Here is a 25668-nt window from a genome sequence, read left to right as displayed (position 1 = left end):
GGCCTATGTAATGTAATTTATAATTTAATTAACAAACAAGAAATATTAACAAAGTAATATTAGTAATAAATGTGTGCATATTGTAAATTGAATAATTCCATGTGTAGCTCTCAGTAAATAAAAAAGCTCAACTTCAGCCGGTATTGGGCATAAGATTGGTAATGAATGTGTGCATATTGTGAATTAATTTAATAAATTTATTTAGCTTTCCTGTTAGCCTTCAGTAAATTAACATGTCTACAAAAATGATTCATAAAACATATAAATATCAGTTAAACATATGTTTACTTTCTTCACTGACAAAAATGGAAAAAACTTTATCAGTCATATCTGCCCACTGACATGGTTTTCAAGCTATTGTTAACTTGTTTTTTTGGCATTCAGAACATTTTAAAATGCACATATGTAGATCATAGAAATCAAAATTTTCTCGAGGGGCCATGCCCCACAACCCCACATTTGGGATCTCAGTGATTTATAAACCTGCCTACATTGTATGATTAAGGGATGTACAATATAGTCATGCAGAATGAGGCATTAATATTTGCTTTATAGGTATAAGAAATAATAAACAGACAATATCCTAATATGCATACTAATAAGCTACTAGTTAATAGTGAGAATTGGACCCTAAACTAAAGTCTTACCTATTTTTTTAAATATTTTTTATCATATTCTCACTGGGGGCTGAGCCCCCCTAAAATGAAAATCCTAGAAACGCCCCTGCTGGTTGCTGTTCACTGCCATTATAGGAAGGAGCGCATGCAGGACTATTTTTAACATTTCTGCTTTTGAGGTCTGAAAAAGATAGAAGGACATAGGGCATTGGAACAACAGCAGAGTAAAAGATGGCTTTATTTTAATTTCAGGGTGAACCATCCCTTTAAAGAGGACTCATTGAAAGTTAGTATATATGTTTATCTGTAAAGGACTTTACATATGCCAACATTACCCAGAATATGTCATAAGATTATAATCAGAATCCCTTCAATTGCTAATCTATGGTAAACAGCATGAATGTGACATTTTGGAAAGCTCATCATGTTTTGATGAAGACAGAGGATCATTCCTGATTGAAATATAATAGCTGTTGATGCAAGCGTGTTGTAGCTCCTGTATAATGACACAACTCATGCAGTCGTCCATTTACTAATATTTTGCTTTTTTCCCTCCTCTATTCTCCCTCTGTACCATGTTATTTGCGGCAGTAATGGAGATTAACAAACTGATAGACATGGAAGTTTTAGAGGAGGCCTATGTGAATTTACTGTCTCTTCGTTTGGAGCTTCAGCGGGACCGTCAAGCTCTAGATCAAGAAGACTGTCCCATCGAACTAGTCCATAAAGAGAAAGACCTCAGTCTGCTCTATGGTACACTAAGAAACAAAATGTCTGCCATTATACGCAACTCCAGTGCTCAGCCCTCACACAACCAAGAGCTGCTGGTGTATGTAGCACAAATTATCCTGGAGGAAGAGAAGAGACAGGGAGATCCAGGAGCGATGCCGGGATGGAGGGAAGCATGGAGGGACGCGGTACGAGACGGGGCTCGGGATACTCTGAAGAAAGTTCATCTGGACAGCCGCGAGCAGAAAGCTTCCTGGTTGGCAGTGCATCTGGGGCTTCTTGGTAAAGCTGTGGTGGAGGATTTGGAGAGAGTGAAGACTGAACTTCTGAGCTCATATCCAGCAGACTTTAAAGTGTTTGAAACCTATGTGTCCTGCCATCATGAGGCTGTAGGAGAGCATTTAAAGAGACTTCTGGAAAAGGTGACAGAGCTGAAAGATTACTACGCTCTTCTAGATTTCATTATTCATCGCTACCCAAGGTAGGTGTTCCTACAATTAGATTTTGTTTGAGTAAATACAGCTGGTAAAGATCACTTAAAAATATCTGTTGTTGTTGTCATTGAAGAAGAAATGCATGCTGTTCCAATTCCTGCATTAATTACATTTTTGACACACACAAAAGTTTTTTTTTCCAAGAATATCCTGGCCGTTTGTACCATATAATGAAAGTTAATGGGAAAGTCAAGCTGAAGTCTCCAAATTACAAAAATGCACCATATATGTATCATAAAAGTGATTCATATGACCTACAGTACACTAACATTCAAAACTAAAATTATTTGGGGTCAGTAGCATTTTTTTTAATGTTTTTGAAAGAAGTCTCTTGTGCTCAACAAGGCTGTGTTTATTTGATCAAAAATAGTTAAAACTGTAATATTATGAAATATTACAATTTAAAATAACTTTTTATTTTAATTCTGTTTAAAATGTAATAATTCCTTGTGATGGAAATGCTGAATTTTCAGCATCATTTCTCCACTCTTCAGTGTTACATGCTAATATGCTGATTTGTGCTCATGAAATTTATATAATTTTTATTATTATCAATTATGAAAACAGTTGTGCTGCTCAAAAGAACATCAATTATTTGAAATAGAAAATCTTTTGTAACATTATAAATGTCTTTACTATCACATTTGGTCAATTGACCAAAATGGGTCCTTGCTTAGTATTAATTTAATTCTGAAACAGAATCGTGCTGATAATAAAACCTTTGAATGGTAGTGTATTCAAGGTCTTCTGAAGCTTTGCAGTAGATTTGTATAACCATTTTTAGTCATTGTTCACTGGAACACCACATCAGGATTGACATCAGTGGCATTTAATCAAACAATCATGATGTTATTGACACATATTTTCAAAAATGGATTCACATAACTCATTCACATAAGCCAATCAAAATACTGATATACTGTGTCAAACAGAGGCTCTTGATATGAACGTCCAGAGCTCCAAACATCCACTTCTCAAATCGTGAAAGGTCTAGTGGTCTCAATGTGTTTTTAAATGACCCAAAGCTTCAGTTTGATACATTTCTCATCATGATTTATTCCAGTCCTCTTCAGAGCTTATATGAATACTCGTGTTTGAACCACTTGCTGAGATTCATTTTAAAGTTGGTTTCAGTCACTACGTTTACATGGACAGCAGTAATCTAATTATTGACCTTACTCTGAATAAGGCAATAATCTGATTAAGGTGTTTACATGAGTTGCTTTTAGAATATTACGTTCATGTTCCCGTTTTACATGTTACAGAACATAGTTTGATTAATGGTACGTCATTACGTCCCCATGCCACGCTACGCTGTCCGGGGTCCAATCATAGCGCGACTTTCGTGGGTGTGTTCAAATCAATGGGCTCAGGCAACCCACTGTAACTTTACCTGCGGGTGTCGCTGTTGGTGTTGGACAGTGTGACTTTATAAAAACGAGTGATTTTTATACTTTTTTTATGATATGATGATTATATATATATATATATATATATATAATATATATATATATATATATATATATATTATATATATATATATATATATATATATATATATATATATATATATATATATATATATTATATATATATATATATATATTATATATATATATATTATATATATATATTATATATATATATATATATATATATATATATATATATATATATATATATATATATATATATATATATATATATATATATATATATATATAGCATGAATATACTATAGTTTTATTTTGTGTAATATTAAATATTGTCTTTCAGGTTTTTTTAAGAGACACTGCCCATCTTGCCTCCTTCTTGACAGCCTACATTTCGAATAATAGTTTTGATAAATGATGAAAATGTGATGAAAAGGTTTCAAAATCGTGATTGTTTGGATTGTTTTTTTTCTGCCATCGAGCCACAAGCGTTCACTGAATGGCATATGGCTCGCAAGCCTAGAGGTTCCCGACCGCTGTTGTAAGCAGACAAATATGAATCTGGGATTACAGATACAAAATGATCGTATTTTACTTTTAAAATGAGCATTATTGCAACACAAAGAAAAAAAATATAGAGGAGGCCGTGTCCGAGTGAGCAGAGTTTTTACGGTCTATGAGCAAGACACGCAGTCACGCACCATAGCAACACGTCATGGCAACGACATTTCAGACTGAAAGATACGTAAAAGATAAACGGGAATTTAAGCGCATTGTTTTGTACGTGCGGTTATATTAATTATAATTCAAATTCTGTTTTATTTGTCACAATATTATTGATGATTGTTTAGAGGGGCACTTTATATACTTTTGATACGAGCCCCCAAAGCCCTCCCCTTTGCACTTGCCTGGTGTGTGTGTGTGTGTGTGTGTGTGTGTGTGTGTGTGTGTGTGTGTGTGTGTGTGTGTGTGTGTGTGTGTGTGTGTGTGTGTGACCTGTCACAAAACGCGGCGGAAACTCCTTCACGACGTTAATAGTTAGATTAAGGTGTGTACATGTCTACAATGCACTTAGATAATGCGACTAAAACAGGCATACTCCACATGTCTTAATTCGATTTTTGTTTAATTCGAGTATTAAGGTAATTAGAAATCGCTGTTTACATGGTAGTTTCTTAATCAGAGTATGGTCTTAATCAGATTAATATCGGAGTATTGTTGTCCATGTAAACGTACTGACAATAAAGCACAGAACCATACATTTAAAAGATGTGACTTGAGAGTTGAGAGTCACGTGTATTATGACAGACAGTACAAAACAGTATTGTTTTAAGGGTCATGATATGACTATAACTACAACTGTATTCAACTGCTGTTTCCATAGTGAGAAGATAATGGGAAGCAGCTCTCTGCAGCCAGAGCTGAAGGAAGATCAAAGAGGGCTTTCGCTGGACAAAGACTTCCTTAATCAGATTAAAGTCAAATACTGCAATCGCTTACAGGTAGCACACAGCACAGGGGCGTAAATCACGGGGGGGACGGGGGGGACAGGACCCCCCCAATCTGAGGGCTGCCCCCCCCTAAAAACCATGCTGAGTATTGTAAATAATATAATGATATATACTTAAAATACATGTGTAAGTATTAAAACAATACAAAAGCAAACAGAACAAAAAAAATGCGTTTAAGTTTAGAAAAATGTTGAGTTCCCCCCTCCCCCCTTGCCCCACAGTGGTTTGATCCACCGCGCACCTCAACTAACTTAACGTTACCCATAGAACGTAAAAAAACTACAACACAAGTTTTGGGAGACAACAAGCCCTTCAGACAGCAGTTATGAAACTCCAGTAAGCTGTCAATACTATTTTATTCACTTTAAACATCAGATTAACTCTTTCTGACTATTTTCTGTGTAATACAGATTAGGCAAAACACTGTTAACATCACTTGCCCACCGCACCGCCCCGGGCCACCGTCGTTTTCATTTTTATAGTAGGCTAATAAAATAATTTTGTTTAGTTAGAGAACAGACACAACAATTAAAAACTGAACGTGTCTGCGCAATACAGCACGAGCCGAACGAGAGTCAGATTTCATTCATCACTAGCAAACAGCTGACAGACAAGATGATCGCGGAACATTTGGTTTCAAAGCGAAATGTAAAACTGCCTATTTAAGGGAGTGTATCATTGTACTGTTTTCTTGCTGTGTTTTTCATTAAGAATAATAGGCTAATGAACCCATAATTCAAGCAACCCGAACCCGCCCTCGAATTGGCGCTAATTCTAAATCTAAAGTATATGCGGACGGCCGCTCCGCCAGATCTGTGTTGGGCTTGCTGCAGTTGAATATCTAAAGATCTGAATATCGTAGTATAAAATACTATGTGTAGGATACAAGATAATTTAATAATTATAATATGACTGTGTGGGGAACCTTACTCATATTTAAACAACTATCGCTTTGTGTTGTTGGTCAGATAAAATGACAGAGAACAGAAAAACGGACATTAGATAATTTTTCAGTGCACCAAAACGCCAAATAAGCACAAAATGTTTTTTTTTAATTATTATTTTTTTTTTTTTGTGGTACACATATCCTTACAAGTACGATTTTGGCTGTATTATTTGTGTCCCCTTCAAAAATTGCTCTTGGGAAATTTCATGTTTATCGTCCCCCCCAACTGTTAGATGAAATTTACGCCCCTGACACAGCACTTCTGCCATCTGAGATAACTCTAGTAGCGAGACCGTACTGACGGTATGATTAACTAAGATCCTGAATTCAGTATTCAGTGTCCACTCTTGTACTTTTAACAGGCTGACATGAGAACATCACTTGACAGAATTATTGAGTTGGAGAATGAGGAAATGTGGAAAGAAAGGACAAAGCCAAACATTGATGAGGGAATCTACAGCTCACACATTGACATGGACATCTGGACGGTGAGACTGCACTTTCATAATTAGCTCACCTTACCTCAGTTTTAAATGGAAGTCAAATGAGTGTTTCCCATTTATATGACCACAGTCACGATGGAATTTGTTTACCAATAGAGGGCAGTATAGGACCTTTTTCTTAATTTATACTGCCGGTTTCACAGACAAGGTTTAAGACTAGTCCCTTGACTAAAATTCATTATTGAGCTGTTTTACCTCTAAGCAACTTGCACTGGCATATCTTAAAATATGTCAGTGCCATTATTTTTTCTCAAGATGCACACCAGTAATGTTTTTTTTCCCCCCTAAGGCACATTTATAAAAGCCTATAAAAGTACTTTCAGTGGAGGGACAGAAAAACATTAAACTTATAAAGTCTTTTAAACCATTAGATTGAGTAAATAATGAAAGAATTTTCATTTTTGATTGAACTATTTGAGTGAACTACTTAATGTGCTGAACTATGCTACATATTAAACGTTATTTAATATATAAATTGTACATTTTGTATAAATTCGAGCATAATTTGTTTGCAAATGCCACTTGGTTTATTTTATTTTTCTAGTTCAGTGACATTCTGACATTTTTAAGTGGTTTAAGTGTCCAAATGTTTTTGGGCTCACTGTAATTATAAAACGGCACAAGGGAACAAAAACACATTTATGTTGTTTTCTTTCCCAGAATATTAAAGGGCATGTACAAGGATCTGGAAGAATCGATGTAACCCTTGAGCAGAAGGTTATCCGAACGTGTTTGGAGGAACTGAAAACCTTTCCGAAAAGGTTTGTGATAAAGAACTAACATGCTAACTGGAAGTAATTTGTGTGATTTAACAGCTCTGAAAGCTTGTGCAGAGATTTTTTTTTTCTACTTAGCAGATTTTTTTATTTGCTGATTTGACAGTTATTATTGGAGTAAAAAAAGGTTACTCGTGTCAAAGCAACCAGAGGTCCCTAGCTAAACAAAGAAAGCCAAAATATTAAATGTCATGGATGTATATTTACGGAGTAGTCCATTATTTTTTTAGTGCGGGGTAAAATTGGGAGCCAGATTACAGGGGGGTAAAAATTACTATAAGATGGCAGCATCATTATTTTATTTTTACACATATATTGGTAGGTCTATTATTAAAACCTGTTGACTGTAGCCAGCTTTGTTGCATTATATGCCAACGGTGACAGTTCAAAAATGGGAACAAGAACGTTTTGTTTTTTTTGCCAAAAGATTTCATGCCTGTAACTCAAGGATTATTAAAGATCTCTTAATATCCTTTAATATTCTGGTTCTTAACAAATTTTAATTTTAGTGTCTTATATCTTATATAGTATCTTTAGGTTCGTTTCCAGAGATATTGGGATTTCAATGTGGCTCCATGAGTAAATTATTAAATACACATATAATGCACAATTTAAGTGGTCAAAAACTAAATCTGGGTCACTTTTGGAACAGCTGATACTTTTTTTCTTTTAAAGAGGAATTCTGTCAACACAGTTGCATAGAACATTCCTGTCTGAGTGCCATAAATATTTATTTTTTTCAAAGTTTGCATGCCCGTAACTCTAAAAGTATTAAAAATATCTTAGATTGTCATTCTTAATAAACTTTTCTTTTGTAATCCTTTAAGGCTCTATTTGGTTCAATCCCCTAGTTTGCATGTCTGTAACTCTTAATATCATTTTAGATTCTTGTTCATATGAAACTTTTCTATTGGAATCTTCATTTTTATATGGTTCCTATAGGCCCTATATGGTTCAATCCCAGAGATATTGGGATGTCAATATGGCAGCATGTAGTTGCGATACTGTGCATTTGAACTCTTGGTATCTTCAAAAGCTTTTAAAATGAACTAAAATTCCTTTTTCCAAATATTCCTGAAACTGATTCAAATATAGTTCTTATAAAACACTTTTGAGAGCAGGTTAATGTGCCTCAACTTGACCATTTCAGTGGATTTTTGGCACTCAGACAGGTATGTTTTGATAAACAAATAAATACCTTTCTAGTTTCAACATTATTTGTTCTTCAGCTGTTCCACTTTGAAGGAAAAAAGAATCGGCTGTATGAAAAGTGACCCACATTTGGTTTTTGAAAATGTATGTATAATTTACTCCATATTGAGATCCTAATATCTCTGGAATTGAACCATATAGGGCCTCAAAAATATGGATACCAAAAAATATATAAAGTTATATTAAGAGATATTTAATACTTATTTACAATCTGTATTGTAAAAAGTGCTTTATAAATGAAGGTGACTTGATTTGACTTCTTGAGTTACAGGCATGCAAACTTTGGGCAAAAAAACACAAAAAGTGCCTTTTCCAATTTGTGAACTGTCACCATTGGCATATAATGCAACAAAGATGACAACAGTCAACAGATTTAACTTATAGACATACCAATCTCTGTGTAAAAATAAAATAATGATGCTGTCATCTTTCTATAGTCATTTTTACCCCTGTAATCTCAGGTGAAAATTTTCATTTTGACACCCTTCCACAAAATAGTGGATTACTCAGTAAATATACATCCATGACATCTGTTATTTTGGCTTTCATCACGGTTTATGTTCGTCTTTCTTCTGAAAAAGAAAAGAAAAAAAAAGAACAAAATCAATAATTTAAGCTGGGGAAGTTTCTGAAATTGTATTGAATTTTTACATGCGTCATGATCCTAGCCTGTGTTCCCCTGTCTTGTGTGCGGACTTTTGTTATTTCCTGTCTAGTGCCATGTTTTGTAGTTCTTTGTAGTTTTTCACTATGATTCGTTTTCCCCAGGTGTTGCCTATTAGTCAGGTGCTCCCCCTTGTTATCTTGTTACCCTTTGTGTATATTAGGGATGCAACAATACAATTAGTCCACGGTTCAACACATACCTCGGTTTTTGGTTCGGTTCTTATGGCTTGTCACATCAGTTTTTTGCCAGGAACAGCAAGAGGTTAAGGATAATTTTATTGCAATACTCTTTCTTTATTTTACTTAAAAGACTTGAAAACCCTTACTTAAACTTAAAACTTTACTTAAAAAAAACCCTTGTACACATTCCTAGTGTATTGTATAATATAAAATAAATATATATAAAGATTTACACTGGCAGCTCAGAGCTGTACAGCAGCAATTAAGTATGAAATTGAATGAATAGCCTAAATGTAAAAATAAAACACTACATAGACTTCACTATAAAATATACATTGATTCTTATTAAAGCTACTGTATTAAAGTTTTTCAGTCAAGAGCAGTGAGTAATTTTCTCTTTGTCTTTAGTTCACTCAAATGAAAATTCTGTCATCGAGAAATGAATACAGGTTTGGAACAATATTAGGGTGAGTAAATAATGACAATTTTAGAGGTGAACTGTCCCTTTAAGGACAGCGTGTTCACTAGGCTGCGCTGCTGTCAATTTAAAACCTGCGTGCATCTAATATACAGACACACGCCGATTTTACTTTGACTTTAGACATAACCGACTGTGTTTATGTAAACCTTGTGTGTATTTGACAGTATTAGCGCTGTAAGACGACTACTTAGTCCAGTAATCCCGTGTTTGACAGGTGTTTAGTGCGCACGCTCTCAAAAGCGAATGTTAAAACCGTGCATAAGCACGCAAATTAAATGTTTAACCGGCAAGGCTTTAAAACGCATGCAAATAATGAACTTTCGTGATTGTGAATAACTATAGTGTTCCGTGAGTATAACTCTACCACTAATGTGTGATGTGAATGTATGTCGCGTTGTTCAGTAGGCCTATATTGGGATGGAGGCAAATGATAGAATTTGTAGAAAAATAATTAATTCAATGCAAAACGGAAAAAACGCAATTCACAAGCTCGTATTGAACCGTGAATGCCATACCAAACGGTTCAATATTATATTGAGAATTGTGGCATCCGTAGTGTATATATACCCTAGTGCTTCAGTTGTTGTTTGTCGGTCGTTGCGCTCCTGCCTGTTTGCGGATATTCGTGTTCTTGGAATATCTGTTTATGTTGTTTGTTATTAAATTGTTCATGCTGCATTTGGATTCCCACTCTGCTTCATCCCTGCTCACACGTGACCGAACAACCAACCAACAACAAATGAAGCACTGGGGTATATATACACAAAGGGAAACAAGGTTCACAAGATTGACTTCAAGATTGAGGGAGTGGCTAAAAGGCAACACCTGGGAAAAACTAATCATAATGAAAAACTACAAAGAACCACAAAACATTGCACAAGACGGGAAATAACAAAAGTCCTCACACACGACAGGGGAACACAGGCTAGGATCATGACAACATGAATGACGCACATCATTTTCAGTTTTCTCCCTCCAAACTATTCAGGTGGTAGACCTTTCTCATAGACTTGATTAAAACCACATCCCATTAAAAGCATTGCCATATTTATTCCCCCTCAACAATATCTGACAAATCATGTGATCTTATAAAGATACTCCTTTTTTCTCTGACTGTCGTTATCTGTCTCTGAAGGTTTGAGTCAGCGTTTGTTGAGTGGAGCAGTCCTCTCTCTAACTCCTCTCTCTGGACAGAGTATCACATCTGCTACATCAACAGCTTTAGTGCCCTGAAGTAAGACATCACACGGCCTAAAAGTATATTATAATTTTTACACTCGTGTTCGGGAGGAGTAGAAATAATAATAACTTTATAAGTCTAGTTCTAAAATCAATATTATCTCATGAGCATCCATTCAGAAAGAGCATGTGAGTACAAAGCCAAGAGGTGGAGAAAGCTATTTGTTGACTTTCACATTCATCTCAATGGCAGAATGTTCAGTTGAGCTTCTAAACATCACTCAATTCAGAAACCAGCTGATTTAAGCCAATCACCTTAAATGCCACAAAGCCATGAATAAAAAAAACACACTCAACACTAACAATCCGTCACGTGATTTCCAGGAATTCATGCTGTGTAGAGGCAGTCAGGCAGCTGGCAGGGGAAGTCCCTACCACTGGGGAATGTTAATGCGATGGAAACTCCTAGATGTGTGTCGCTAAAACTTAACTAAAGTTAAGTTCCATTATTGATGATTTCTTAAATATTACAAAGCAGAAATACTGTATTAAGGTGTTCATTATTATGACATAAATTCATCCTTTATAAATACATTTCAGCTTTGTTTTTAGCTGAAAATGGAACCAGAAACCCTTAAGCTTATTAGCTGTAACCCAATACATTTGGCAAATGTGATACATTGCAGTTCAAAAGTTCAGGGTCATTAAGTATTTACATTAAATACTTATATTTAGCAAGGATGCATGAAATTGATCAAAAGTAACAGTAAAGACGTTAACATTATTACCAAAATGTGCTGTTTCAAATAAATGCTTTTCTGTTGGACTTTGTATCCAGCAAAGACTATAAGAAGCATATTAGAATGATTTCTGAAGGATCATGTGACTGGAGTAATGATGCTAAAAAATTATCTTTGCCATCACAGGAATAAATTATAAAAAATTTAAAATATATTAATATATAAAACAGTTATTCAAAGTTCTAATAATAATTTACAATATTACTGTATTTTAAATGCAACCTTGATGAGCATAAGAGACTTCAAAAGCTACAAAATCTCACAGACCCCAAACTTTTGAGCAATAGTGTATATCAGCGCACACACGCACAAGTCAATAATTATTTCTGGTTTGATGTATTTGTATGTATTTAATGTATGTGAACTAAATGATTTCAAAGGCAAGCATTGATCTTACTATTATGCTATTAAACTATTGTGATTTTTATGCACTATATTTTCTGAGCCTAAATCACTAGTTATGATTCCATACACCTATTTTACGTGCATTATGGGATATTGCATTAAAAATCCTGGATGGAAACGCCAAGATGTGCATAAATTCTAAAAATGCACATAAAATACTTATACGCTCTGAGGCAGATACATTTTTATCCAATAAGAAGACATGCGCATAAACTAAGATGGAAACACATTTACTGAATAAATCCCTCGATGTGCCACAGGGAACTTATGTGACTGCCTCTATAGTGTTATTGGATGACTGAACAAAACAGCAGATCAGTTTCATTGCACAGCATCTCTGCCTGAGCCAAAGCCTGTCATCAGAATGATTTGGGATAATGACTTACCAGAAGTGTCTCACTTTATGATGCAGGAAAAAATAGAAAAAATAGATTTTAGCAACTTCAATTTGTAATACAGATGCTTTCCACCACGATTGTTTTCTTGAAAACATGGGATGGAAACGCTGCTTTATTCACAAATGATTTATGCTGTATTCCAATTTTGTGCACAAGTTAAATTCATAACTTTGGATGGAAACATAGCTAATGTAGCATTGCTTAACAAAAAACAAACAAAAAATTGTGTAAAAGTAGTGAGTTTTAAACAAAATATTTTAATAATATTTTATAATACAAACTGCATACAGAAAAAAAAAAAAATTTTTAAACAACGTGCTGTAAAGCAATTATAATCTCAATCATTTAATTTTTTTTTTCTCCAGAGAGCACATGGAGAGCTTTAAGAACAGCTGCCCGATTCCAGTAGAGCTGGTTCAAAAGGAAATAGATGGATTTACCACCAAATTGAGTCAATCTGTGATGGAGCACTACAAAACAGATGTCAAGGTGTGAGCTTCTTAAACATTCATTTCTAACATTAATTGTTAAACAATCACAATAGTTTGAGAGACACACCAGAAAAAGATAGTCACAGGTAAACTGACCTGATGTTGACCTTTTATGAACTAGAACTACTTGTTTATTTTAATGCAAAACTAATATAAAACACGATATTGTGCAGAATTCTAAAAGTCAATAAATCACTGAATTCAGCCATAATGGCCCGGTTTCACAGACAGGGCTTAGATTACCCTTACGAAAAAGAAGTTTATTCAAGTGTTCTATTAGTTGACTTCTTTTAAACAAAAAAAATAAGAAAGTATAAAAACAGATATGTTCCTGCGTATCTGAATTTTCGTGTAGGCTAGTCCACTGGTAGTGTACATATAATAGGAATTTACTTAAAATCTACTTTACTCTTTCCCCACCATTGACTGAAATTTCCAGCTATCCATGTTTTCACTGTTATACGGTAGGGGGCGCTATGACACATCTTGTAGTACAGAATCTCCAGATCAAAACACAGGAGAAGAAGCTGAAACAAGTGATGGAAGATTGCTTGCGCAAATGTAAAATATTGCGATCATCAAACATTAAACGGCATGTAAATCAGAACTGCCTAATGTTACCAAGTGAAATGTAGATATATCATATACACTTAAAGTTTACTACTGTTACACTTATAGTACACTTAAACGTATACTTTTATATGCTAAAAGTGGGCCAATTTAGTCCCAAGCAGTATAGAAACAGTACACTTACTAGTTTACTACTATTACACATTGATATTAGTATACTTACTACATGAAGTATACCTAAATATACTTGAGCATTACTTCATAAAATGAACTTGAAGTATACTTCTTTTTCGTAAGGGTAGGGATTATGCCTTAGTTCAATTAGGGCATTTAAGTAGCTTTTATATATGTTTTATATATGAATACATGTTATAAACTTGCCTTAGAAAAAAAAAACATCACTGGTGTGCATCTTGAGACAAAACAATGGCACTGACATATTTTAAGATATGCTCGTGCAAGTTGCTTTCAGTTAAAACAGCTCAAACATGCATTTTAGTCTGGGACAATCTTAAGCCTTGTCTGTGAAACCGGGGGAATGTGTGTGAAAATGCATTTGGAATTGAATAATTCATTGAATGCATAAGTTTGATAGTGGAGTGAGTGAATATTAAGAGCTTCTGTTTGTAGCCTTTCCTCAGGAGACAAATGACAGGAAAATGGTTTTCATTTGATGAAGACTTTTCACAGCTGATCAGCAGAACTAAGACTCTTTCTGAACAGACCATATACATGAGCCCAAAAAATAAACAGGTGAGACTACGACCAGCTCTCAAGTCACATCTGTTAGTGAACGGTTTACACTGCCCATCAATTTCAAACTTCTTCATATACTATTTGTAAAATCTCTCTCTTTTCTCTGCTTTCTCCTGTTTCTGCATCTTTAGGCCTTTGTGAATGAAGCTCACTTTTTTGTGGTGAAGGAATATGTTTCTCAGCTGATGAAGAATAACTACTCATGCAAAAACAGGAAGAATGAGACTGCTGCCACTAAGATCACAAATCAGTGGGAGGAAGTGAAAGAGATTTTCCAAGAAATGGTATAATCTCCATAATGCAATTTTGAACACTAGTGTTTTTTTTATTAAATTCCTCCTGTAATCAATAATTGTATCCCTTAAAACTAATCTCTGATCACCAAAATGGCATATTTAAAAAAAAATTCCCCTGTGAAAATATTTTATTCATGCCTTAAAATAGCTTGAATGTAACTCTACACTTTTGCTTCATTTAGTATATGTGGATACATGAATATGCAAATTAGCTCTGCCTCCCCTCACTCACACCAGCTCAAATACCTGATCTACTCAGTCAACTTTACTGTAGTAAGCGCTGCACAATGGCAAGTGGGATCACTACCTTCCACTGAAGAAAAGTGAAGCCACCAATGTCCGAATATGGCGCTGACATCTTGCGCTGATTTGGGACCCGAGTCTGTGCAGTAGTAAACACGGGTAGAGAGCAGGAAGTAGAGCCGTGATATCAAATGCCCGCCCACACTCTTGCAGATGCAGAACAATTCATTATGTCGGTGTGAAATAAACGGTTATGGAAATGTAGAAATTAAAGCTAAAGCTCCGATCTCCTCCCAAAAAAAGTCCATTGGTGCCTCAGTGACAGGGGGGTTATGAGCTATACTGGGACCAATCACCTGGGGGCGATCGAGACTTTTCTGGACGTGTGCGGCATGCCGCTTGGTTTAAACCATAAACTGATTCAGAAAAAAGAAGTAGATCAGTGAATTATACAAGCGTGTCTATAAGTCAATGTATCAGAATGGTAATGCGTTTTATGTATTGCTCTCTACATCGGACACATAACTGTAATTAATATGATTAGCCTTTTGCTTGACGACGTTATCAAACAGCTGTCGAACATGTGTTGCTAATGTTACACAAACTATGTTCCCGTTCGCCATCTCAGTTTGCCTTCTAAAATCAGCATCCTTAGAAACGCTTTGAACAACTTAGAACATCAGTAGAGAAAGGCATATAGTTCATCATAACTATGGAGGACGAGAAATGACTTAAGTCATAAATAAATAAATAATTAAATGGTGAAATAAATAAATAAATGTATAAATAAATGAATAAATAAATAAATAATTAAATGCTGAAATAAATAAATAAATGTATAAATAAATAATTAAATGTTGAAATAAATAAATGTATAAATAAATAAATATAGAAATACATAAATAAATAATTAAATGCTCAAATAAATAAATAAATGCAGAAATAAATGAATGAATAAATAAATAAATAATTTTGTCAAAAGTATCATTTTGAATTGTGCTATTTTTGTATCATTTGTGTTATACTATAGTTTTTCTATATTTATTTATTTTTACATTTATTTATGCATTTCTACATTTATTTATGCATTTCTACATTTATTTATATGTACGTATGTTAATACGGTAGCCGGTCCTAACTATGGATGATGAGAAATGACTTAAGTATAAATAAATAAATAAATAAATGAATAAATACGTAAATGCAGAATTAAATACATAAATGTAGAAATACAAAAATAAATGTAGAAAAATTATAGTATACCACAAATGATACAAAAATGGCTCAATTCAAAATTATACTTTTGACAAAATTATTTATTTATTTATTCATTCATTTGTTTCTGCATTTATTTATTTGAGTATTTAATTATTTATTCATTTATTTATGTATTTCAATATTTATTTCTTCATATATTTATTTATTTATTTCAGCATTTAATTATTTATTTATTCATTTATTTATACATTTATTTATTTATTTCAGCATTTAATTATTTATTTATTTATTTATACATTTATTTATTTATTTCAGCATGTAATTATTTATTTATTCATTTATTTATTTATGCATGTATTTATTTATTTCAGCATTTAATTATTTATTTATTCAGTTATTTATCTACACATTTATTTATTTATTTCAGCATTTAATTATTTATTTATACATTTATTCCAGCATTTAATTATTTATTTATACATTTATTTAAGCATTTCATTATTTATTTATTCATTTATTTATCTATACATTTATTTCAGCATTTAATTATTTGTTTATACATTTATTTATTTATTTCAGCATTTAATTTATTTATTAATTTATTTATTAATTCATTTATGTATTTCTATATGTATTTCTTCATATATTTATTTATTAATTCATTTATTTATGTATTTCTACATTTATTTCTGCATTTACGTATTTATTCATTTATCTATTTATTTATACTTAAGTCATTTCTTGTCCTCCATACATAACATCGTAATATACATCATATACATAATTCACCCACTATATTACTAAATGTACCTGATTTTTCATATCAACCTAAAAATATGCTGTGATAACCTGGCTTCTCTTGAGATGCCCCTGCTTTGCAGCATAGTAATGATATGTTAAAGCCCGCCCGCAGTTGATGTGATTGGTTACGACATGCTTGTGATGTAGAGAACAAGGGTGATTCCGTGTCTTTGGTAAACTACCGTTTTAAGGAGAAAATAGCAATGGTGTTGTTGACTGATAAATTTGCACACATGGTTTGTCTTAAACCATATTAAAAACGTCTCGGTTACGTATGGTAACCCTCGTTCCCTGAAGGAGGGAACGGAGACGTACGTCGGACGTACCGACGAATTGGGATCACTTCTGGGAGCCCCTATCAGCTTCGAGCTATCTAGAACCGGCCAATGAACAATTGGCGTGCGAGATTTGCATCTCGCGCTCCGCCCCGCGCCGCGGGTATAAACAGGAAGCGAGAGCGAATGCACGCTGTTTTTCACTGAGGAGCCACACGTAGTGGCTCGACCTGCAGTGATGGTACAGCAACTGTGGCGACGGGACGTACGTCTCCGTTCCCTCCTTCAGGGAACGAGGGTTACCATACGTAACCGAGACGTTCCCATTCAGTCGGTCACGTTCGACGTACGTCGGACGTACCGACGAATTGGGATCCCCTATGGAAAACGCCATAGTTACTACCACTTCCAGCGCCCAGCGATGAGCCCCACAGACCCCGATCTGATGCGGGCGGGTAGGTTCACGCAGGGAGAGTCAAAGCTGCTGTTCCGCAAGACCCACTCAGCTGACTGTATTGGATAACGCTGGGAAAGCGTGCCTGTGAAGGCAGCTGCGGAAGCCACATCATGCCCAGAGGGAGTTAACATGTGGAGAATACACGTATGGGCTGGCCGTGGGCAGCACAACATACGGAAGTCTCAGGGGTGGCCCCGGCCAATTAGGAGGGAGACAACACGTACCTGAGACGGCAGAGGAGCTCTGCCGAGGGAAAGACACGGGCTCGCCGTAGGGAGCCGTACCGTGGAAGAATACACATATGGGACCGCCGTGGGGGTCACTACATACGGAACCCAGCCTAACACAAGTTCCACCAATGCATACGAGTGTTAGACCTGGCGTCGAACGCTCCGCCACGTCCGACTGCCGCGGGTTGCGGAGGACTCAACAGGGTTCGCCGTTCCGGGGAACTCGACTGGAGCGGAAAAGCGCACGCATCCGTCTACCATAGGGGAGGGAATGGCGCAGCAAGCCGACACTAGAACGGGTACTTCGGTGTTACTGACTATGGGAAGTGAGCACACAGGAAGACACCGGCTCTACACGGAGGCTATAGAATCTAGCGAACGTGTTAGGTGTCGCCCAGCCCGCAGCTCTACAGATATCTGTCAGCGAGGCGCCACGAGCCAGCGCCCAGGAAGAGGCAACACCCCTAGTGGAGTGGGCTCTTAACCCGAGCGGGCAGGGCACGTCTTGGGACTGATAAGCCAAGACGATGGCATCCACTATCCAGTGGGCCATCCTCTGCTTGGAGACAGCCTTTCCCTTCTGCTGTCCTCCGTAACAGACGAAGAGCTGCTCTGAGGTCCTGAAGCTTTGCGTTCTATCCACGTAAGTCCGGAGAGCACGGACGGGACAGAGAAAAGCTAGGGCTGGGTCTGCCTCCTCCGAAGGCAGCGCTTGCAGGCTCACCACTTGGTCCCGGAAGGGAGTAGTGGGAACCTTGGGCACATATCCAGGCCGGGGTCTCATGATCACATGAGAGTTACCGGGCCCGAATTCCAGGCACGATTCGTCGACCGAAAATGCCTGCAGGTCCCCTACCCTCTTGATGGAGGCCAACGCAATCAGGAGTATAGTCTTTAACGACAGTATTTTCAACTCAGCTGACTGCAGAGGCTCAAAGGGTTCTCTCTGTAGTGCAGTTAGCACCAGAGCTAAGTCCCAAGAGGGTATAGAGGGAGGACGAGGAGGATTTAATCTCCTTGCTCCCCTAAGGAACCTGACGATCAGATCGTGCTTACCTAGAGATTTTCCATCTACGAGCTCATGATTAGCGGCGATAGCGGCGACATAGACCTTGAGGGTGGAGGGAGACAGCCTTCGCTCCAACCCATCCTGTAGAAAGGTAAGCACAGAAACGATCGAACATCTTCGGGGGTCTTCTCGGCGAGAAGAGCACCAGTCGACGAACAGGTTCCACTTCAACGCATAGAGGCGCCTCGTAGAGGGGGCTCTAGCGGAAGTGATGGTGTCAACTACCGCTTGCGGTAGGTCACCTAGAACCTCCGCGTCCCGTCCAGGGACCAAACATGGAGTTTCCAGAGGTCCGGACGCGGGTGCCATAGGGTGCCCCGTCTCTGAGTCAGGAGGTCCTGTCTCAGAGGAATGGGCCAGGGAGGTGCTGTCGCGAGGAGCACTAGTTCCGGGAACCAAGTCCGGTTGGGCCAATACGGAGCGACCAACAGGACCTGCTCCTCGTCCTCCCTGACTTTGCACAGTGCTGCGCAAGAAGGCTCACTGGGGAAAACGCATACTTGCGTTCTTCCCGGGGCCAGCTGTGGGCCAGGGCATCCGACCCGAGGGTCCCCTCGGTCAAGGAATAAAACCGCTGACAGTGGGTCGTCTCTGGGGAGGCAAACAGGTCTACCTGTGCGGCCCCGAAACGACTCCAGATTAGCTGGACCGCCTGGGGATGGAGTCGCCATTCTCCCGGAAGTACCTGCTGACGTGACAGCTCGTCGGCCGCACGATTGAGCAGGCCCGGAATGTGAACGGCACGAAGCGACCTCAGATGCTTCTGACTCCATAAGAGGAGATGGCGGGCGAGTTGCGACATGCGACGGGAGCGTAGACCACCCTGTTTGTTGATGTACGCTACGGCCGCAGTGTTGTCCGTCCGGACCAGAACGTGCTTGCCTCTGAGCGGAACTTTGAAGCGGCTGAGTGCAAGACGAACTGCTAACAACTCGAGGCAATTGATATGCCATTGCAGTTGAGGCCCCGTCCACAGACCCGAAACTGCAAGCCCGTTGTACGTGGCACCCCAACCCGTGGATGAGGCATCCGTGGAGACAACGGAGTGCCTGGACACTTGTTCTAGGGGTACTCCCGCCCGGAGAAACAGAGGGTCCGACCACGGGCCGAAGGTTTGGCGGCACCTCGGAGTCACTTGGACGCGGAGGGAACCGCTGTGCCACGCCCATCTCGGGACTCGATCGTGTAGCCAGCGTTGAAGCGGTCTCATATGAAGCAATCCGAGCGGCGTTACTGCGGCTGCGGATGCCATATGCCCCAGGAGCCTCTGAAAATGTTTCAGTGGAACCGCTGTCCTGCCTCTGAACGAATCCAGGCAGTTCAACACCGACTGGACGCGCTCCTCGGTGAGGCGCGCAGTCATGGCGACCGAGTCTATCTCCATACCGAGAAAAGAGATCCTCTGCGTGGGGCAGAGTTTGCTCTTCTCCCAGTTGACCCGAAGTCCCAACTGGCTGAGGTGACTGAGCACCTTGTCCCTGTGTTCGCACAACTGCTCTCGCGACTGGGCAAGGATCAGCCAGTCGTCGAGATAGTTGAGGATGCGAACGCCATGCTCTCTCATGGGAGCAATGGCCGCCTCCGCAACCTTCGTAAAGACGCGGGGCGACAGGGACAGGCCGAAGGGTAAGACGCGGTACTGATATGCCCGTCCCTCGAACGCGAAGCGCAGAAAGGGCCGGTGTCGAGGAAGAATCGAGACATGAAAGTACGCGTCCTTCAGGTCTATCGCTGCAAACCAATCTCGGGGACGGATGCACCTGAAGATGCGCCTCTGCGTTAACATCGTGAACGGCAGCCTGTGAAGGGACCGGTTCAGGAATCGCAGATCCAAGATCGGTCGTAACCCGCCGCCTTTCTTGGGTACAATGAAGTAGGGGCTGTAGAACCCGGACCTCATATCGGCTTGAGGGACCGGCTCTATCGCGTCCTTCGCCAGTAGGACAGCGATCTCCGCCCTGAGCACGGGGGCGTTCGCCTCCACTACAGTCGTGAAGTGAACGCCCCTGAACTTGGGGGGACGCCGGGCGAACTGAATCGCATAGCCGAGTCTGATGGTACGGATGAGCCACCGAGACGGGCTGGGAAGCGCTAGCCAGGCTCCCAGACTCCGAGCAAGGGGGACCATCGGCACCACAGACGTACCCGCAGCGGGGCAGCGAGGCGGAACGCAGGGATCCGGCACGGACGGCATGGGAGCGGCCCGAAGCGGGATCTGAGTGTGCTGTGCAACACTTACCTGCATCCGCGGAGGGGACGTGCGAGTGTGGGGAGGCCGCTTGTGTGCGTCCCGACAGCCGGCGTCCCCTGCTGGCGAAGGGAGAGGTACTTGAGGGTGGCGAGGCATGGGAGCGTCGACCACCGCCAAGCGCGCTCTCTTGGCACCCAGAGATATTGGAAACTGCTCTTTTATTGATGTTTTGGGTGCCGCTGGCACTGGGGCCAGCGGCGGAACAGACAAACAAAAGATTCTCCCCCGGCCCTCCTCCGGGGGAAGGAGTGGTGCTGCAGCCATCTCCCTCCGAGCAGTTTCCTCCATCTCTGGGTGGCCCGTCTCAGGGTCGCTTGCGACGACGCTTGCCACCTGGCTTGGCAGCGGCCTGAGCGGGCTGGACATCCTTCCCACGGCCGGCCCCACGCCGTCGGCTGGTGGAAGGCTGCTGCGGTGCCTTGGCGGGGGCGGAGGCGGCGGCGGGTGGACGTCCTCGGCGACGAGTAGTCGGAGGCGCTGCCGCCGGCGGCGGGGTGGAGGCAGCAGCGGGCCGCCGGGGCAGGATGTGCTTGATCGCCTCCGTCTGCTTCTGGGCGGCCGAGAACTGCTGGGCGAAGCTCTCGACCGCGTCGCCGAACAACCCAGCTGACGAGATGGGGGAGTCCAGGAACCGATATTTATCGGTCTCCCTCATATCAGCCAGGTTGAGCCAGAGATGACGCTCCTGGACCACAAGCGTGGACATCGCCTGACCGATGGAACGGGCGGTGACTTTCGTCGCCCGGAGGGCGAGGTCCGTCGCCGTCCGGAGCTCCCGGAGGAGCTCTGGGTCAGGCCTACCCTCGTGCATGTCAAGGAGCGCTTGGGCCTGGTGGACCTGAAGCAGCGCCATGCCATGCAAGGCGGACGCAGCCTGCCCGCAGGCCTTGTAAGCCTTCCCAGTCAGACTGGAAGAGAACTTACAGGCCCGGGACGGGAGACGCGGGTCACCGCGCCAGTTAGAGGCGGTCGCCGGACACAGTTGCATCGCGACGGCGCGCTCCACTGGCGGGATCCCCACGTAACCCTTGGCTGGTCCGCCGTCGAGAGTAGTGAGGGGGGAGGAGTCACTCGGCCGGTTTCTGGCAGAAAAAGGTGCCTTCCACGACCTCGTGAGCTCCTCATGCACCTCCGGGAAGAAAGGTGTCGGGGCGGGACGCTGAGAACCAGCGCGACCCACCCCGAGGAACCAATCGTCCAACCTAGAGGGTTCGGGACACGGTGGAGGGTTCCACTCGAGCCCAACCCTTTCGGCGGCCCGGGAAAGCATAGCAGCCATCTCAGGGTCCGGTGCAGCCGTTGCCACTCTCCCAGAGGGAGGCAGTACAACTGAACCTTCATCCCCCGAGGACTGAAACTCCCCCTCCGATGCAGCGATTGACATCTGTTCATCTGCTGGAGCTCCAAAAGTCACCACTGGTCTCCCGTGGGAGGGTCCAGCGGGTTCTCCTGGAGGCTCTACCGGCTGCGGAGCAGAGGGAATAGGGGCCTGCGGAGATTGACTCGGCGGGTTTGCCCTAAACGTGATCCTCAGATCACCCTGGCCATCCAAAGAAGCAGGTCCACCCGGGTTAGGGGCAGCCCTGGTTCGTGGGATGGGTAAGGGGACTCCCCCAGCCCGGAGGTAGGAGAGTCTCGATCTAAGCTCCGCGATAGTCATGTTCCCGCAGTGGGAACATGAACTATCCACAAACGCCGCCTCAACGTGCTGTATGCCCAAACACGTGAGACAGCGATTGTGACCGTCAGCAGGGGACAGGGAACGACCACATCCAGAAACGCACGGGTGGTAAGACATCCTGAAAAGGACGGCACGTCACCCGTGAACTCTTTTTGTGAGGAAACGCTCTTGTGCTGAAGCACTCAGGGGGAAACGCGACAGCGCACGGGATTGTTGTGCAGCCCGTGCCTGTACTCAGCAGGAAAAACGCCCAACCAGACCAACAGGATTTGCTGTTGCTGTTAAAACAGCAGTTTTTCTCTGCTTGCAGAGGCAGCCGATGAGTCAGCGCGGATCCCGCTGGAATGTGCCGTCTCTCCAACACGCGTTTCCTGGATTCTCCGGTCTTCTAAATAACTTGCTGATAGCAGCGATAAACTCAAGCAGTGTAGCGTTGAGAGTCCTCTTCATCTGCCGTGTGGCTCCGAAGTGAATGACAGCGTGCATTCGCTCTCGCTTCCTGTTTATACCCGCGGCGCGGGGCGGAGCGCGAGATGCAAATCTCGCACGCCAATTGTTCATTGGCCGGTTCTAGATAGCTCGAAGCTGATAGGGGCTCCCAGAAGTGATCCCAATTCGTCGGTACGTCCGACGTACGTCGAACGTGACCGACTGAATGGGAACTCCACATAGACATATAAACAACATTAAAAACTTGATTTTCACCTCAGGGGGTCTTTAAAGCATGCTAATATATTCCTTACTGCATCATTCTCTGTATAGAATTCTACCTCAGAATGGCTCCATCCAGTCGGGGACCAGCTGAGCACAATCATTGGGTGCGGAAAAAGAGATATAAAGGAAAAGTTAAAGCCACTGGTTGAAAACTATCCAGACATCAGGTGCGAGTCATATTATGTGCTACAGATAACCTTTACAATTTAACACACTTTTACTTTGATTCAACAAATGTTTCAACCATTGCAGAAAGAGTCATCTCTCAGCTGTGCTGTTCTTCCGAGGAATTAAAAGAGGCAGCAGGGAAAGGCATATTATACTACAGAAACTGGCAGAGCTGAAAGCGAAGACTGGGAAAGCTGGGAATAAAGAGCATGCTCTGTTTAATGAGATTCAAGCAGCAGATAACACAGGCTGTCTGCCTGCTACAACCGTCTCATGTCTGTCCTTCATCATGCCAGACAGATAATCCAAAGAAATGTACTTCATTTGATTTGGAATTAATGATTACACTGTTTGATCAATAAGAGAATGTTTATTGAGCAATAAGGAATGTCTCCAGGAGCCTTTGTGAATAATTCCAGTCTTGTATTCTAACAAGATGATTTGGTAATGTGTTTCTCTATTATCATGTTGAATTCGGTATAATTGAGGATGACATTGTTGTTTGCATTGTTTTTAAAAAATGCCATTGGCTTTTTGGCATGATAATGTGATATTTCTAGATGCCTCATACAATTAAAAGCTCACATTCAGGTCCGGTTAAACTGATGTCTTGTTTCACTCAGAAATACAGAAATGTGTTGTGAATGTTGAGAACAACATCCTTCCAACATCCTATAAACAACACATCAGTGCACTATAACGCAAATTGATGTTCTTAAACACACATAGCCACACAGTTATTTGAAAATGAACTTCTGGATTTAAAACTTGGACAGTCATTTTTGGCCCTCTAGCGGGTGAGGCATAAAACTGCATGTCACTTGCGGAGGAACATTGTTTTGGTAATGACGCGAGTTGTGCTTCGGCTCCGTTGTTCTGCGCGGATGAATCTGCTGAGTTGGCTGGCTTGAGAGCACAGGTGATGATAATGATCGTCGTATCGGTGCAAATGTCACTAACGACATCAAACTCCCAAGTCCAAATTAATTAATAAATACAAAGTATACGAAAAATGTGTCTTATGAGCAGGTAAGTAGCTTATATCGCTTTTGTTTGACTTGTTGAAAAGTCGTTTTAAAATAACATTACAAAAGTTTGACTGCTGATTTTAGACAACGATTTCTATTTAGGCTCTAGTAGTCTATTATGCAAATATAACAAAGTTGTGACTGTTTTACATCTCTTGGTATTGTTACCAATATAAACATTGTTTAGTGAAACTAATCAATGTACAGTAAATGTGATGTGCTAACTAAATGTATTTATGAAAAGCCAAGCCGTTTTTGATTCGTGTTTTATTTTAGCAGCCCATAGACTGGTGCACTGCAGTGCTCTTTATGTTGTAAGGATGACAAAAAGGTTTAAAAGGTACGCTTTAAACATCTTCACAATGTTTGAGGTGGCCAATCAAATCAAAGTGTGCAGGGTTTACTGTTCACAGAAGCAGTGCGTGAACTTAAAGGGTTAGTTCACCCAAAAATGGAAATAATGTCATTTATTACTCACCCTCATGCCGTTCCACACCCGCAAGACCTCCGTTCATCTTCGGAACACACATTAAGATATTTTTGTTGAAATCCGATGGCTCAGTGAGGCCTGCATAGGCAGCAAAAATTTACACTCAAGATCCATTAATGTACTAAAAACCTTTTTAAATCACTCCATGTGAGTTCAGTGGATCAACATTAATTTTATAAAGTGACGAGAATATTTTTTGTGCGCCAAAAAAACCCTAAATAACGACTTGTATAGTGATAACCGATTTCAAAACACTGCTTCATGAAGCTTCGGAGCACATCGAATCAGAGGTTCGGAGCACCAAAGTCACGTGATTTCAGCAGTTTGGCGGTTTGACACGCGATCCAAATCATGATTCGACTCGCTGAATCGATGTGCTCAGAAGCTTCATGAAGCAGTGTTTTGATATCGATTATCACTTTAAAAGTCGTTATTTCGTTTTTCTTGGCACACAAAAAATATTCTCGTTGGTTTGTTATAGTAATATTGAACCACTCTACTCACATGGACTGATTTAAATATGTTTTTAGTACATCTTGAGTACAGTGTACAGTGGCTCTTGAGAGTGTAAATTTCATTGCTGCCTATGCAGGCCTCACT

General features: G+C 40.5%; 1 protein-coding gene across 3 annotated transcripts in view; it reads left to right on the top strand.

Moving 5' to 3' along the window:
• exoc3l4 (exocyst complex component 3-like 4) overlaps positions 1 to 24824 on the top strand; it is a 32040-nt gene extending 7216 nt beyond the window's left edge. For 2 of the 3 annotated variants that reach the window (XM_079842748.1, XM_079842747.1), the window contains exons 5-14: positions 1209 to 1827; positions 4658 to 4775; positions 6093 to 6218; positions 6894 to 6994; positions 10684 to 10782; positions 12696 to 12819; positions 14022 to 14144; positions 14279 to 14431; positions 23431 to 23549; positions 23635 to 24824. In XM_079842748.1, the coding sequence (XP_079698874.1) occupies positions 1209 to 1827; positions 4658 to 4775; positions 6093 to 6218; positions 6894 to 6994; positions 10684 to 10782; positions 12696 to 12819; positions 14022 to 14144; positions 14279 to 14431; positions 23431 to 23549; positions 23635 to 23854 (1802 nt within the window). In that variant the 3' untranslated portion in view covers positions 23855 to 24824. The remainder of the gene's footprint in view (positions 1 to 1208; positions 1828 to 4657; positions 4776 to 6092; positions 6219 to 6893; positions 6995 to 10683; positions 10783 to 12695; positions 12820 to 14021; positions 14145 to 14278; positions 14432 to 23430; positions 23550 to 23634) is intronic. The other variant, XM_079842749.1, reaches the window with a different exon arrangement.
• Positions 24825 to 25668: the final 844 nt, after the last annotated feature.

The sequence above is a fragment of the Gobio gobio genome (assembly GCF_949357685.1).
Source record: "Gobio gobio genome assembly, chromosome: 18".
Taxonomy (NCBI): Eukaryota; Metazoa; Chordata; class Actinopteri; order Cypriniformes; family Gobionidae; genus Gobio; species Gobio gobio.
Note: the sequence above shows the minus strand (reverse complement) of the source record. Positions and strands in the feature narration are given on the sequence as shown.